The sequence below is a fragment of the Pectinophora gossypiella genome, chromosome 17, assembly GCF_024362695.1.
Source record: "Pectinophora gossypiella chromosome 17, ilPecGoss1.1, whole genome shotgun sequence".
NCBI lineage: Eukaryota > Metazoa > Arthropoda > Insecta > Lepidoptera > Gelechiidae > Pectinophora > Pectinophora gossypiella.
Window position 1 is genome coordinate 9,384,789 of NC_065420.1, and position 16,876 is coordinate 9,401,664.

A 16,876-nucleotide genomic window follows, 5' to 3' on the forward strand; every position below is an offset into this window, starting at 1 on the left:
TTTAGCATCGGCTTACCGTGCCAATGTAGGCCATGGTCGTACCTACTATTGTAAATAGGTAGGTAGTAATGTGTGCGCCTCCGCCGGGATATGTTTGAGCTCATCGGCGTCAATAAGTATAAAATAATTAGCCATAGACGCCGCCACCGCTAATAAAACTAGATGTCTAACACCGCCGCCCGTCACAGCCGTCCTTTGAACATGCATTGAGTTTTACAATTTATCTTCTATAGACATCAGTGTACGGCGTCCGTGGCCCAATGATTGAGCGTTGTGCTCACGTTTCGGAGGTCCCGGGTTCGAATCCCGATGGGGACAAATCACAAAAATCTATTTATGATCCCTAGTTTGGTTAGGACATTACAGGCTAATAACCTGATTGTCCAAAACGTAAAAAGATCCGTGCTTCGGAAGGCACGTTAAGCCGTTGGTCCCGGTTATTACTTACTGATGTAAGTACGTACCTAGTCGTTACATGAGTCATGTCAGGGGCCTATGGCGGCTCAGTAATGACCCTGACACCAGGGTTGATGGGGTTGGTAATTCACCTTACAATCCACACGATAGAAGAAGTGTATTTTGTTTGAAAGTTATAAGTATGTCATTTCAGTAAGTCATAGGCATAGAAAAAATCGTCTTAGATCTAAATTAATTGAAAAACTATATAACTCTTTTCAGGGAGCAAAAACATAACGGACAATAGTGTGACTGGTGAGAGAAGTGTGGAGGAGGCTCGCGTACTATGAGATTGCAGTGAGTCTCAGCTGATCGACTGCTGCTGATTGCCAGATCTCACCACCACACCTTCAAGAACTGCAGGAACTTCAAAGCAGTCTCAGCCTCAAGCCATAAGCCGAGTCACAGTGAATATCTAAAAAGTCGACTGGAGTTGTACCCAGTGCTTTTGAAGAAAAACTTTGGGTTTGACTTTTAAGTCGGTTAATTTGAAAGTCTGTGCTGTAGGGGTGTTATTCTCTAGACAGCTCCGGCGATAGTTATACACGATATGTAGAGACACATATATAGTTGATTGAACTATATAAAAAGCTATACCAACTGCAGTTAGACCTCAACAGACTTCCGTCACAATCGGCTGTCGCCGGACCTTGTATAGAGTCGGACACCCTGTTCGAAGCGAACGCTTCTCAAGTCAACTACGTGCCAGGTTCCTTCAAATTCATTAAATTCGTAGGTATTTCTATTGTAGATTAGGTAAATTTACTGAACCTGAAGCACTTTTCAAACTTTGTAGATAAATAATAATTCTATAGTCTTTAATAATTAACACTTACATTATTAAATTTGAGCACCAAATCGTACTTAATATTTAGTCAAAATGTTATACATAGGGACTGTAGGTAGCACAATATTTGGAACTTAGGTACTTCTATTTTAGAAAAATTGGAATTTCCGTCTTGTTGAAAGTCGCTACTTGAAAAAAGCTTGTAGGATGAAATGGATAACACTTTCATCGGACTGACATAATTGTTCTTAAATAAATTAACTCTTAGTATTTTAAGACTTAAATAATTTTACTTCACGAAATGTGGTTTTAACGCTTAATGCAATATTTATTATTAAGTTATGAAATATGAAGTTTAGTGCAATAATTTTATTGAAAATTGTATGAAATTTATGTTTACTTGTTTGTTTTGTTTATTATTTACGAATCGAATATCGCAGAGATCTTCAAAAGTGTAATTCGAATATTGAATGTTTAAAATGTTATGAATACGCTTTCAGTATTATGTGCATGTAATATTATTAGAATATTCTTATTTTCGAAACGTTTTACATTGGAAATTAGGTGATTTTTATAGACTGTAGATTTTAAAAAGTAATTTATTGTTACTTTTAAATTATTTCCAAAATGTTTCCATGGTTTATTTTGTGCGTATGCGACGAGTACATGTATAATTTGTGGTGTATCCATGTGAAGGTGATGCGACTCGAGCGAGTCTCTCTTGACGTCCTGCTTAGCTTTAAATAGTTTAAAGTTTCGTAACTGTCTTTAATTCGCGAGTCCACATTTGTCGTTACTGCGTTGGATTTATGACTCCTGATATTGAGGTTACATGCTTGTTGGATTCGGTACATTCCTGGAAACGTTTGACATGTAGTATTTATACAGCGCTCTAAAACCTATTGTGCTGATGTTATGGCCCATTTTACAACATTTGGTACGGACGCAACCCTGACTCATATGCTCATAGTCTGTTGTAGTTTATATATTTATGTGCGTTTCCAATAATATAATATCAAGGCTAGCATTTTATACCTACCACAGTAACGACAAATGTATCGAATAGAACAAGAATGGAATACCTATTATTTTGGTAGTAGTCGACGACAACGCGGTTTACTCTATTTGGTTTCAAAAACCAATAAATAATAGTTACGCATGATTTGCAAGGCAAGCAAAGCACATCAATAGCCTCACAAAGAGTAGAAAATTTAAATTACAGTAGCTACAATCATAAAATGGCAATTTCTTTTCATAATTTTTCATTGGTCTGGAAATTATTCTAAATTCAAGTGATTGGTCAATGTATAACAGTGTTGCCAATTAAGGAAAAAGCTTCTATTTTGTATGAAGATTTTGCTTTACCGTTTATTGGCAGACGAAGAATGTATATTTTGTTTAAATGTGGACTCAACTAATGTAACGTGTAACTAGGCTCTCGTCAATTACTTCCTAGTGCTAATCGAGTTGTTACTGTATCTTACTATAAACTATACTATACTAAATTGTTGTAGTTGAACTCATTGCGACACTAGATGATGTATAATATATTGTCCTTGTTTCTTCATAAATATTTTACACTGATTTTTGTCTTTTTAATCAATACCTACAAGTAGAAAGGATTACGTAACCAAAACATTCATCTTATACTCAAAGCAATTTAACAATTAAAATATATTACATATTAATATAAAACATAAACAGCCTATATACATCCCACTGCTAGGCACAAGCCTCCCCTTAATTAGCCGGAAGGGCTATGGAGCGTACTCCACCACGCATATAAAAATAATAAAAAAATATAAAAAATGCTAAACTATAATGTAAATATGAAGTTAAGTCCGACATAAATGTGTTGATTTTAATAAAACAGTTTGTCGATACTGAATTGCTATATTTCCACAAAATTCGAACCCAAGTCAGCTCTACAAAACAAGCTATTACTTGCAGGAATGTCTTATTATATTATAATATAACAAAATTGATACAAAATTAAGCGAATAGGTATAATATATTTACAAGGGAAAAATATTTACTTGCTATTAAGTTTTACAAGTTCACTCATAGTTTTGGCAGGCCACTTATATTCTAGTAAATTATACTAAAGCATAATAGTTATAGCCCAAGGGTAATTACTTAATGATACTACTACTGTTCCGTACATTGATTTATCAACCCAAGAAACCAAGGCAAATTTTGACTTAACACTGAAATCTATCTATATTATAATCATCAGTATTACCTTGAAGAGACAAAGTTTCAGTAAAGATAATTTCCTTACGTGAAGTCTCTATACTAACTGATAGGAACATGCTTTTTATCATTCGGTTGATGATATTTTCGAAGGGAGAAAAGAGGAGTAAGCTGTATGCTAAATACTAAGTGAGGTTTCATGAAATATTCACCTCAAGGGTTATTATTATAGGTCAGAAATTCAGTGCCACATTTATCTAATTTTTGATGGTAGTACATAATATAGAGTTGATATTACCGCCATACCTGACATTTAAATTAACAAAAAAATATTAGTTCTGTACAACATATTTTCGTTAGACAGTAGTATATTTTAGTGCAAAAAATCTTTTTACAATTTCAAAATTAGATACTTATATATCAGCAATAACATTAGCGCGATGTGACAAGTAGACTTAGCAAACCGATAGTAATATTCACAAAATTATTACAAATAAAATTAAGTCCTGTATAAACTGCTCAGCACCGGTTCCCGCTCAAATTGAGCTTGGTTTCCCAATGCTTGATAAGTAGCACAAAATTAACAGCAAAAGAAACATGTTTGTCTGTTGATTAGTATACATAAGTTTGCACCTACAATAAATACAAATGTCCGGCACAAATTGATACGCGAATGCACAAAAATCTATGCACTTGAGCGAAATCGAAGTTTCGGTATGTAAGAATTACTATGAGATATTATCATTGAACGTCCAGCTAGGATTTGCTGATCTAGACAATACAGTTGTATAGAAATCAATACAAAGCAAAATTAACGCTATGTCCGATTCTATTCCGCTCAAGGGGGCATAGCTTTAAACCAGTGACACTTTAGACGCGTTTTTGTACAAATTCGACTGGTACGTAAACGTACAAGTTTACAACCAACTCGCACTCAGTATCCGCACTCCCCTTAGTACTTGCCAGGTTGCGATTTTGCTGCGTGCTTGTACGTGTACGCACGGATCGAATTCATACGACGTACGAACGCGTACAAAGTGAGATCGGCATTAGATTTCATTAATAAGTTTATTATGAGTAAACAAGCAAATTTGTATTCACACCTTAGACCTTTATCCGAAGAAAATGTTGTCTATTTCCGTTCAGCGCGTCTGTATAGTGGTCCGTGTAAAGAGTTCCACAGTAAGTGCGCTGAGGAACACGGGGATCGACCGGTGTTGGTGCAAGTGTAGTTCGACCAGCTCGTCTAGAGTGCTCGAGTAGTCTGTGTGCACCATCTCTATACCGTCGTCGCATAGAGTGAATGTTAGGTACTCTTCTACTGACTCCGCGTACATACTTGATATCCTGCAAACATAATTTATTATAAGTGCATAGATAGACGACCTCCGTGGTCCAGTGGTTGAGCGTTGGGCTCACGATCCGGACGTCCTGGGTTCGATTCCCGGTGGGGATATATCACAAAAATTACTTTGTGGTCACTAGTTTGGTTAGGACATTACAGGCTGATCACCTGATTGTCCGAAAGTAAGATGATCCGTGCTTCGGAAGGCACGTTAAGCCGTTCATCTCAGTTACTACTTACTGATATAAGTAAGTAGTCGATGCATGAGCCATGTCAGGGGCCTTTGGCGGCTCAATAGTACCCTGACACCAGTGTTGATGAGGTTGGTACTCCGCCTCACAACCCATACGATAGAAGAAGAGAAGTGCATAGATTATTTTCGCGTTTTTTTTTTTCAAGATAATAACGACAGATATATATAAGTGGTCATTTAAAATTCAGTGAGATCGTGGTTACTTTTGGAGAACCCAAACCTAAAATAAAACATCAAAAATAATACTAACTCACCTATAATTTTTATGCCCAGTCCTATCTATTTTATAACCTAACAGCATGTAGCAGACATCTCTGTACTCCTGTGCAGATGATGTAAATTCTTCTTTCATTCTGAAAAAAACAGTCACAATTGAGAATCCCATGCACAAGTCTTCCATAGGAATCACAATGTCCTTTACATCTGTATGTTGAAGGGTTAAAAGGCCACATTGAAGCTATATTGAAATTTGCAATTTGTGCATATAGAAGTGCACAAGCAATGTCAACACTTGTCAAATAGCAATATTGTTTTTTTACATGAATTGCTTCAATGTGACCTTTTTCACAGCCTCCCCACAGTCTCCGTGGTCTAGTGGTTAACGCGGTAGACTCACGGTCTGGAGGTCCTGGTTTGATTCCCGATGGGGACATTGTCGAAATTACTTTATGAGACTGTCCTTTGTTTGGATCTGGGATTTGGATTTGGGTTGAATCACCTGATTGTCCGAAAAAGTGAAGTGTGATTACGTGTTTCGGAGGGCACGTTTAGCCGTAAAACACCTCCATCAACCTGCTGTGGAGCAGCGTGGTGGAGTATACTCCATACTCCCTCCGGTTGATTGAGGAGAAGCCTGTGCCCAGCAGTGGGACGCATTGTAGGCTGCTTATGTGTGTGTTATGGCTTTTATTTACCCAGGAGGGTTGAAAAGGCCTTACCTCAGTCAACCAGAATAGGTATGGGGAGTTACTCCACCGCGTTACTTCACTGTGGGTTAGCAGAGACATTTGAAATACTTACCGTTGAAGACGTTTGATCATCTCGGCCGATACAATGTGTAAGAGGCCTATTTTCAATAGCAGTGACCACCAAAATTATATAACTCACCTCTGCAGCTTGATGCGGCTGTTCTCGAGTTGTTGCCGCAACTGTTGCGTCTCTTCAGGGCACGTCTGTGCCCCACCCTCGCGCAGCGCTGCCTTCAGTCTTTTTATCTATAACACACAATAATGCCTTGTTTACACGTACCCAGTAAACAGCGCGAGACAGTACACTCGATGCGTATTGGGTAGTATCCTAGGTCAAAGATAAATCATGAAATTCTGATTACTAAATAAAGACAGATCTAAAACTGACGAAAAACATTTTCTTTTCTTCTATTAACTTATGTATGAACTTTACTTATTTCAATAAAGAAAAACTAATAATAACTTCGACATTTTATCACGTTTTTCTATGAAGCCACAGTGCGGTTTGTTATACAAATTCTATAGTAATTTCGGGTTTTGAAGCTTAGTAAACCACCAACCCGCAGTGGAGCAGCGTAGGTGAGTATGCTCCATACCCCCTCCGGTTGATTGAGGGGAGGCCTGTGCCCAGCAGTGGGACGTATATAAGCTGTGTATGTTATGTTATGAAGCTTAGTAAAAAGTAACTGATTTGACTAATCCAGCCTATTGCCTTGTTTTATCACGTGTGTAAAGCGTTTATGAGCATTTTCAAAAATAAGTGTACCTCCCATTTTCACGTTGTCCCTTGTGTTTGAAGTCTAATAACTAGTAAAATTTACTTCTAGCTAATTATTTTAATTATTGAGATACATTAAATATATTCTAAACTAATTAAATTCTAACAAAATTTTCATGGTTATGAGGAATTATTTAAATAAAATGTAAATTTCAAATCACTAAGTATTAGATTTTGCCGTGTCCCCCACTCAAACTGATAAATGTTTGAAGAGATTCTTAAAACTTTTTGTACTAGGGTATCATTTGATGTTTGGTATTGGTTGAAGTTTTCTAAAGGTTCTCTCATTTCCAGTAGTTTATAATTTAAATCTTGTGCTTATTTAAATATAGTTCAATTTTTTCAAAAGTCTTAAAAAGTGTACCGACCGGACATGTCGGGTTTGTCACGACTAAAACTGCCTATTGAAATTATTTACGGTAGCTATATTCGTTTTAAAATGGCAAAATTATCCTTAATTTACCGGTCGCCATTTAAAAAAAGACTAGTGACAAAATATATTTCGTGACGCGAGACGTGTTTTCTGGTATTCCACGGCCGTCAAAATTTTATCTGTCGGGTTTGAGACGATATAAAATCAGATTCAGGTGAGTTATATTTTATTAATTTATTCAGAAGATGAACTATATTATAATGCAAAATTATTTACATTTGGTGACAAGATTAGGTATTTTTTTTCCTTTTAAATATCGGTTTGAATAAAAAATGGGAACAGAGCGTCACGTCAGTTTTGCGACATTTTTCCCTGTGACCTACAGGCTGACTAGTAAAGTCGCAAAACCGACACTATAAAGCTGAGACTACATACTGAAAAGGTTTAAATTTTTTAGGCTTAACAATGCCACTAACTAGTGCAGAACGGTCTCGGAGATATAGAGAAAAATTGAAAAAAGAAAATCCCGAGAAATTAAACGCCCAAAGGTTAAAAAAATTACAAAGAATAAAATCGAAGAAGAAAAAAATATCTGAAATGAATGAAGAAGAAGCTGAAAAAAGAAGACAAGTTTGTTATTTGTTAAACAAGGTAATCTTGATTTTCAAAAAGACTGTTCCCATTAAGAATTGATAATTATTTGATTAAAAACTTAAAATTTGTGTAAGTATATCTTTTATTTTATTCACTTACATTTTTGGGTTCGGTTTTCTCCTGTGTGAGCCCACCCTTAGAAAAATTCGTATGTCAGTTTTGCGACAGTCCCTCATTTTGCGACGAAGAAATTCTTACATTTTTCTAATTTTCAATATGGAGAGTTGCTAATAATTTCTATTATTTATTAAAATGATTTTAATATTCGGTATCACAATAATTACTTTGTTTATTAAACTAATATTCGAAATTAAATCGTAAATATAATGGTTGCCTTGGTATCAGCTGTGACAAAACCGAACGAAAAACTAGCATATTTCGTGTTTTATAGATTTTATGACTATGTATATATTTTTTTCATAAAATATCTTTGGTAATCTTCATAACACAACTAAAATCATATTTATATCTTTCTTATAGTTACAGACCAATTATTTTTTAAGATAGTCGCAAAACTGACATTTTTTTCGCCCGTCGCCCTATAATTTAATAATTTTTCGTAAAATAGATTAATCTGTTAACAATTTCACATAATTTCATAAACTATCGCGTATCTTAATAATATCTAAATCAAAATATCTCCAACAATGTCATATTTTTAATTATAGCTAAAATTCAGACGTAGTACACTTAATTTTGAAAACGCTCTTATACGCACCGTGTACTCAGCCGAGTGCATTGTCGCGGTTTAGGGGTCAACCACATCTGTCAGCACCTCATGGGAGTTTACTATGCTTCTATCCTTTTCTGTTGCGTAGAACCGTCATTTGCTAGAGCGAGAGCGACCGCACGCTATCGCTTCATCGATTGTGCCGCGCACTCTCTCTAGCAAATGACTGTACTAAGTAACAGAAAAGGATAGGCAACAACCCTAACTCGACACGTGTAATCAAGTCATACGATCGATATATTCAAAGACGTTACTGTTATGTGAGGCTATTCTCCTATCTTGTGATTATATTTGTGATAATAATTTAATGCCGAAAAACAAAATTATTGCTATTTTTAAAACTCAGGTACGGCGGTGAACGGTAATATCGACTCTATATTATGTACTACCAGCAAGTTTAGGTAAATATGCTACCGAATTTTAAACCTATATTTATCAGTAAGTCACCTCTTCTTGAGCTGCTTCTAGATCCATTTGCACCTGTTTCTGCGCCGCTGCAGCTGGGTTGTCCGTTAAATGTAACACCTGGAACAACCATGTTTACAATAGGTACTTGGTGCTTAAAGTAGAAGAAATAGAAAATGAAATGGAATAAAACATATAGAAGATTAAAAGTGTTTTATTTTCTTTTGCACTAATTTAAGCCGTTAAGCCGTTGGTCCCGGCTATTAGCCGTAAAAACACCTCCACCAACCCGCAGTGGAGCAGCGTGGTGGAGTATGCTCCATACCCCCTCCAGTTGATTGAGGGGAGGCCTGTGCCCAGCAGTGGGACGTGTATAGGCTGTTTATGTTATGTTTATGTTGCACTAATTTTCGAATTTTAGTACCTACGTCGTTTGACCTCTTTTATTGATGACGTCATACGTTACGTAATTTCCATACTAACTCCAAAGAAAATTTCTCTCTGTCTAGTAGTCTATAACAGCTCACCGGTGGTAAGTTGATGGATATTGCTAAATATTGCAGACTTGCAAAAAGCTTAATATTTTCTAATGCACAGCTTTTGTTCACCTTAGTCCCTATGCCCGCGGTGAGTTTCTCCATGTGCGCCTGCAGACTGTCTCGTTGTACACGTAGCTTCTGTGCGTCACGCTTCGCCGCCTCAGCTTCTTCGCGCCACTTCGTGACTTCTCCGCGGAGCTTCTCCAATGCTGGAATTACATTATCAACGTTATGCAAATGCAAATTATTACATGTCACTACAGTCCTGTGGTACAACGGCTTGCTTCTCAATCGAGGAGCCCCGGTTCGAACCCCGGTACCGAACTAGCACTAACGAGTTATTAATTCAAAAAAATTCAAAAATTCAAAAATATTTATTTTTCAAAATTGGCTTACAAAGTTAGCGCTTTTTGAACGTCAAACATAATTAAATTACATATTGGCCCCGATTCCTGCAGACACCGCCTAATTTTATTTTAAGTTATATCCGTCATTTTCATCTCCGTCGAAAAGGAAAGGGACGGATGATTCACAGCTCTTAATTTTAGGAAGAATGAGTAAATGAATGAATAACCCGGGCGAATCAAAAGGTACCTCACTGGTATGCAATCCGTTTGACGTGCTGTCTACTTAACTGTGACGGGTTATTGACGGATGTAAAATTTTTAGACGGTTGGTTTAGATTTGTGCTTAAAATTGACGTGTGTTCCATTAATTTTATGCTTGTCGATTACCCGTCCCTTTCCTTTTCGGCGGATAAGAAAATGACAGATATAACTTAAAATTAAATTAGATGGTATTTACAGGAATTAGCACCATTATGTAACTAGCTGTAAAACTACTAATTTATCTTAAGTGCAATTTTCACTAATACAGATGGCCCGATAGTAGCATTATAGACGGCTATGCGGCTCACCACATATCACGTTGGTCTAACAGAAAGCTCGGTGAGGTGTACTCACACCTCTTAGTTTACCTTGCGATGTATGTATCTCTACTACCCCAATTGGGGTATAGATGTAAGCTTGTGTTCTGTTAAACGTAAATTGTAATATTTTGTCTATTTATTTCAGCCACACACGCACGCTCGCACAGGCGCACGTACGTACGCACGCACTCAAGCTCGCACTCCCACACGTACGTACGCATGCACACCCGCACGCACGCACACTCGCTCGCAAGCACGCTCACGTTCACGCACGGCCCGTACCTTGCGTGTGCGCGTGCTGGTCGTGGTGCTGCAGCAGGTCGCGGTACCCCTGCAGCGACTTCTCCAGCTGCTCCACGCGCGCCGCCAGCAGCGCCGCCGAGCCCGCGCCCGCCTCGCCGCACAGCGTCACTGTCAGCTCCTTCTCGTAGCAGTCTAGCTGTTGCCTGCAACATTGTAAAATAATAATACGTATGTCATCAATCGCGTCCACTTGAGCAGAAACTGACGTGCGAATACGCCATAGACTTCTAGAATAGTAACATGCCATATGTCCTTAGCTGCACTGCGGACAATGCCTTAGCACTTTTTACGGCGCTGATAAACGTTAACGAAACCCATTCTGCGACTGGTATTGAAACTTCTGAGCTTTTGGAAGCCAACAATTGCACGCATAATGGAGCATTTAAGAGTCTTGATTTGAGTAAGTGATATAACAACATGATTATAATATGCTAGAAAAATACACACGGCTCGCACCCAGCTACTGCGGTAAAGACAAAAATGTACAGATAGTCAACTCACCTATAACTATCTCGCTCTCTCGTGACGAGCAACAACCGCTTCTGCAGCCGGTGAATTAGACTCTCCTGGTTCTTGCGCACTGTCATCAGTTCGTTCAACTTGCTGGTCGCCTTGTCACGTTCATACTTCAGAGTTGCCACTTCCTGGGAAAAACAAGATATAACAATATTTTATTGATTAGGCTAATTTTGGCATGTTTTTTATAGACAGAACTCTCAAATCTTGATTTTTAATTTAGTCGTATGGTCAATATTCGGTGGTCAGTTGGTTGCTCCGTGCCGCGTCCAGTGTGCTATCCGAGGTTAAAAGTTCTAGCCCCCATAGCACCAATGGATCCAATAGAATTGCTTTATTTATCGCGTAGTCAATAGCGTTGGTCCATATACCGCAACGCGTGCAATATGCGGGCAACATTCTACTGGCGGTGTAGGAGCTATAATAACCTAATCGCGAAAATTGCGAGCGCTGTACCACGACTTCGAGGGAACTGACGTAGGAGAATGCGAGTTCGAATAATGTTCACGATAGACAGATACAGAGTGTTCAATTATAAAGGCAATGTATGTGGCTCATATACTGCCAGTTCATGCATCAGTTATCTCAAGTTGTATAAACTAGGTCTGTGTTTGTGACGGACGGCTTCTCAATGTATAGAAGAAATTCTAAAGTCGTCACATGATTAGAAATTAATATAGAAGAACATACCTCAGTGAGTTGCGCGAACTGCGTCTGTGTTTGTGACGTGGAGGCGGCGGCAGTCAGTTGGCTGCTCAATGCCGTATCCAGTGTCGAAGACAGTGAGCGAGCGTTCTCGACGCCGTGCGCCCGCGCCGCGCTCATCCATTCTTCTAGTGACGACTCTAGGGTCGCTATTTTAACCTGTAAATAAGGTTATGCGTTAAAGATGGCTGATTTAATTATTAATGGCTAAGTAATCCCCCAGATCCCTGATCTATTTTGGACAAGCGAAATAGTAAATTACACACGGTTTCAGTCTCGTAAGGAACATACCCCACCACGACACTCCACTGTGGGATGGTACAGAAACCACCAAGACAGATAATACGTGGCTCATGTAAAGACATAGAATAGGCTAATTTCCAACTACTCAAATCTTTTTACTAAACGTCATAACGCGTAGCACTTATTATTACTTTTTTTTTATTAAAATTTAAATAGAAAAAGAAAACCTTTTGTGTCACTTTTAGATCTGTCTTTATTTAGTAATCAGAACTTCATAATTTATCTTTGACCTAGGAAACTATCCTTCTTCTATCTTCTTCTTCTATTGTGTGGGTTGTGAAGTGGATTGCCAACCTCATCAACCCTGGTGTCAGGGTTACTATTGAGCCGCCAAAGGCCCCTGACATGACTCATATAACGACTACGTATCAGTAAGTAGTAACCGGGACCAACGGCTTAACGTGCCTTCCGAAGCACCGATCGTCTTACTTTCGGACAATCAGGTGATCAGCCTGTAATGTCCTAACCAAACTAGGGATCACAAAGTGATTTTTGTGATATGTCCCCACCGGGAATCGAACCCGGGACCTCCGAATCGTGAGCCCACCGCTCAACCACTGGACCACGGAGGCCGCCGAAACTATCCTATTCTGGTATCATAGAATAACGGTAACTCTCCGCTCCGCACCAATTCATATCGGGCACCAGTCTCTACTTCTCTGGGTCTTACTTTAAAGAGTAAAGGAGAGGGCGCGCGGTCTGTGTCTCGCCCCCACTTACGCATTAGACGGCACACGGTGCCTTCCGAAGCAAGGAATCATCATTCTTTCAGACAATCAGCCTGCAATTTACTATAGTAACCAAACAAGGAACGATCTCACAAAGTGATTTCTGACATATCCCCAATGGGTATCGACCCACTTGTTGACGGAGAATATTTCGTACCTTTGCCTCGTGCAGCTCGTTGGCCACCGGTTGCAGCGCGTCTACCCTGGCAGTGAGCTGGTGCACTTGTTCCTCAAGCAGTAGCTTGTTACACACGGCGTCGCGGAGAGACCGCTCCGTGGCGCGCAGCCGAGCCACTTCCTTCTCTAACTCCGCCATGTTGCTCAAACGTTTCTGAGCCGTCTGTAATAAATAGTTAGGATAAATCTGGTCCGGTCGCAATTTGACGGACTATGACGACCAATTTTCACCCAGTGAGCGTACTCTCATAACACTTGGGAAAGTCGGAATTATTCGTGTGTCTTAGGATTAGGACATATTCAAATTAGTACAAAAACGCACCCAAAGAGCATCAAACTTAAAGTTTGAGTCGTAAAAAGACGCCTTTGGAGGAATGGGACATTATTATATTATGGTTATGGCCTATTAGCTAAGAAAAAAATGGTTATTTTTAACATAATTACTACTGGTCATTCTGCATATTTGGCCAAACTCGCGCCTAATACTCTATTTCCTGCATATGTCCAATCAATTAAAAACATACCTTAGCCTGTGTCTGCCAGTCCTTATACGAGTCTCTTTCGTACTCCAGCTCTTTGAGCTTGCTGGTGACCTGCTGCAACTCAAAGGTCGTCTTTTCCAACTGCGTGCGGAGTGAAGAACATTGCTCCGCGCGAGATGTTTGCTTCGCTACTTCATTCTTAAGCATCTCCACTTCGGATTGCGCGCCTTCAAGAGCCTAGGAAAAAGGATTATGTAGTAGGACATAAGTAGTAAGAGAAAAACCCAGGAGGCGAAGTTTGGTGCCTGTAGAAAATGTTACATTGCCTCAAAAAGAAAATAAAATTCCCAAAAATATAGGAACAAAGTATTTCCGTCAATTGCTAAATGCCACCAAGAATTGAGAACTTTTCTCAAATAAAGAGCGGATATACAAACAAGTAAGTTCAGGCCAAATAATTCACTGCAATGAGCAACTAATTACTTTCAGGCTTTCTGGCAGGAATTCACTACTAACCAATTCAGTACCGTACTTGATTTACTCCCCACTCGATCTCCCAAATGGCCATAAGCCGTTAAGGAGTAATGGAGCAGTCGCGGACTATGTCTCGCTCGCTTACGCGGTAAGGCAGCATACAGTAAGAATGAGATTTTTGTATTGAGCCACACTTCTCTCTCTACATACCTGTAGCAACTCATCCATATCCTTCTTCATCTCAGAGAGCTGGTCCTTATTGCTGACATTGGCCTCCAGCAGCTTATCTTTCAAATCCGCTATTTGCTTGTGGAGATCACTCTTCTCAACCTCCCAGCGAGTCTTGGCTTCTTTGTGCTCTTGTACAGCCTACAATTTTCTTAATTAATTAGGTACATAAGAGAACATTGGCCCCGATTCCTGCAGACATCTCTTAATTTTACTTTAAGTTATACCTGTCATTTTCTTATCCGCCGAAAAGGAAAGGGACGGATGATTGACAGCTCTTAATTTTAGGAAGAATGAGTAAATAAATGAATAACCCGGGCGAATTTTTAGACGGTTGTTTTAGATTTGTGCTTAAAATTGACGTGTGTTCCATAAATTTTATGCTTGTCGATTACCCGTCCCTTTCCTTTTCGGCGGATAAGAAAATGACAGATATAACCTAAAATAAAATTAGATGGTATTTACAGGAATTAGCACCATTATATAATTAATTAATATATTATATTATATATTTAATTTTGCAATTATTGCTTATAATATTTATTATGCCATTATGCATGTATTGAGAATCTACGTAATATTTGTACTCCGCAAGGCAAACATGAAGAATGTTTAATGTGAACACTGTATTTATATTACTCATGTTTAAGCAAATAAATTATCTTTCTTTCTTTTAATTTAGGTTACCAACTAATGTATCATCCAGCTTAGGTACACGCTTGTTTGAGTCTTCTTAGGGGAATATGTATAACAGTATACAGCTAACAGCAAAAACTGCATAGAGATTTCTTCAGTGGCTTACATACATGGATTAACTCCAAAGTACTCCAAACTGTCTTTTATACTATGTTCTGAACAATATTTTCCCATACCAATCCAAAATGGTAAAAATATAAGATGTTAGAACCTTGAAAAGTCATGTATAATACCAGATCATTAATAAAATACCCTGATGAGTCTACCTATTCTACAAAAAGTAACAATAAATCCCACAGGGAACATTCCACATGTGTATAATTCTAAACATAAATCTTTTTTTTTTAATACCATATTAAACTCCTCTTTCAACTCCTGCTCACGTCTCCTGATGAGCTGCAATCGGTCTTCCATCTCAGACAATGCTCGTTCATCTCTCTTGTGCTGCTCTTGCAGAGACACCTTCTCTTCTTCAAATAATATCTGCATCTCTTTACGAATGGTATGTTGGTGGTTCACACGGGCCTCTAGTTTTGTTATCTGTAGAGTATAACAATATTATAACGTAACATAAGCTCACATCTATATCCTAATGAGGTAGTCAGAGGTACATCCTTCGTAAGACGAAGTAAATACCCACACCTCACCAAGCTTCCTACTTGACCAATGTGATTGTTGGTGACCCGTCTATAATGGTTGAGTCAACTGTGTTAGGGTATAATATTACAACTTATAATTTGTTTTTTAATAGGCTATGATTAATAATAGGCAGTAAATAAACTACACAGATAATATTATTAATGTGTCAATCTATACAGCCAGGTTTATTAATTTAGACATATTGAACATAATACAACTGTTTTGATATGATATGTAAACATACCATCATATCAAAACAGGTAATAGATATAAAGTATATCATAATCTATCTTCCTTTAAACCAAGAATGACTCAATAGAAAATACTTTGGAAAATCAAACAAAATGTACCTAACTTTTTAGTACAAAACAATGTAATAACTTGAATAAGTATGGTAATAGTTACGTCTGTACAACTATACCTGAGCTTTAGCAGCAATTAAGTCAATTTTGAGCCTCTTGGCCTCCCAAGGCGACGGCGGCGCCGTGACCGAGCCGCTAGAGTCCGTCCGTGCTCGCTTCTCAGGCGTTGCATTGTCACCCGCGCCAAGACTTGACTTACGCTTACCCATTGACAAGAGGTTAGAAAGACCTACAATTATAAAACATCTTACTACAACCAAATCTCATTATATTAAAGATGAGGATACAATGTTTAAATCATTACCTTCTTTAATAGATTGATTACTATCCGAAAAATTCAGTTTCGTCGACGCCGACAACTTGTCTTTCGGCGGGTCAGTGTTTATAACCCGCCGGAACGGCTCCAAAACGTCGTTAAATAAAGACATATCACCTTCTTTAGCCATTTTAATTGCAAATAACTATGTTTAAACTATAAATTGATGCAAAATTCGACAAAATGCATGTTAAAGACTCAGGCCGAAGAAAAGCGTATTCAATCAGTTTTTTTTTTATCTAGCTGTCAAAAACGCGTTTCGTTTCGTATTAATATAGGTACCTTCCTTCAAGAATCTCAAAATCATGATTTTATTATTTTCTCTGCACCTGCGCGCTGCGGTTTGATAGGATTTTAAAAAATACTGAAGTTTTGTTTAAACACACCTATTCTTTACTTATTTAGACTAATCTGAACCGAAGAGGGCCGTGCATGCGTTGCTCTTATTAATTTTAGGGTAAATGGCCTATATGATGTTACAGTTGTACCTTTTTTGATAGTAATGAATCTTTCTGGGTTTGGTAAATCTATAATGAAT

General features: G+C 38.2%; 2 protein-coding genes across 2 annotated transcripts in view; one reads left to right on the plus strand and one right to left on the minus strand.

Moving 5' to 3' along the window:
* The window catches only part of LOC126374686 (follistatin-A), a 35,908-nt gene extending 33,081 nt beyond the window's left edge, over positions 1-2,827 (plus strand). Inside the window, exon 6 of the mRNA XM_050021401.1 lies at positions 679-2,827. Within this exon, the coding sequence (XP_049877358.1) occupies positions 679-746 (68 nt within the window). The 3' untranslated portion in view covers positions 747-2,827. The remainder of the gene's footprint in view (positions 1-678) is intronic.
* A 408-nt stretch (positions 2,828-3,235) lies between these two features.
* LOC126374671 (mitotic spindle assembly checkpoint protein MAD1) lies at positions 3,236-16,585 on the minus strand. Its single transcript, XM_050021383.1, has 14 exons — positions 16,327-16,585; positions 16,082-16,251; positions 15,373-15,561; positions 14,308-14,466; positions 13,666-13,860; positions 13,122-13,304; positions 11,919-12,092; positions 11,214-11,356; positions 10,692-10,855; positions 9,551-9,690; positions 8,985-9,062; positions 6,142-6,248; positions 5,289-5,387; positions 3,236-4,783 (listed from the first exon to the last, which is right to left on the minus strand). Exons 1-14 carry the CDS (start codon positions 16,466-16,468, stop codon positions 4,579-4,581), a joined length of 2,148 nt encoding a protein of 715 aa, XP_049877340.1. The 5' UTR covers positions 16,469-16,585; the 3' UTR covers positions 3,236-4,578.
* Positions 16,586-16,876: the final 291 nt, after the last annotated feature.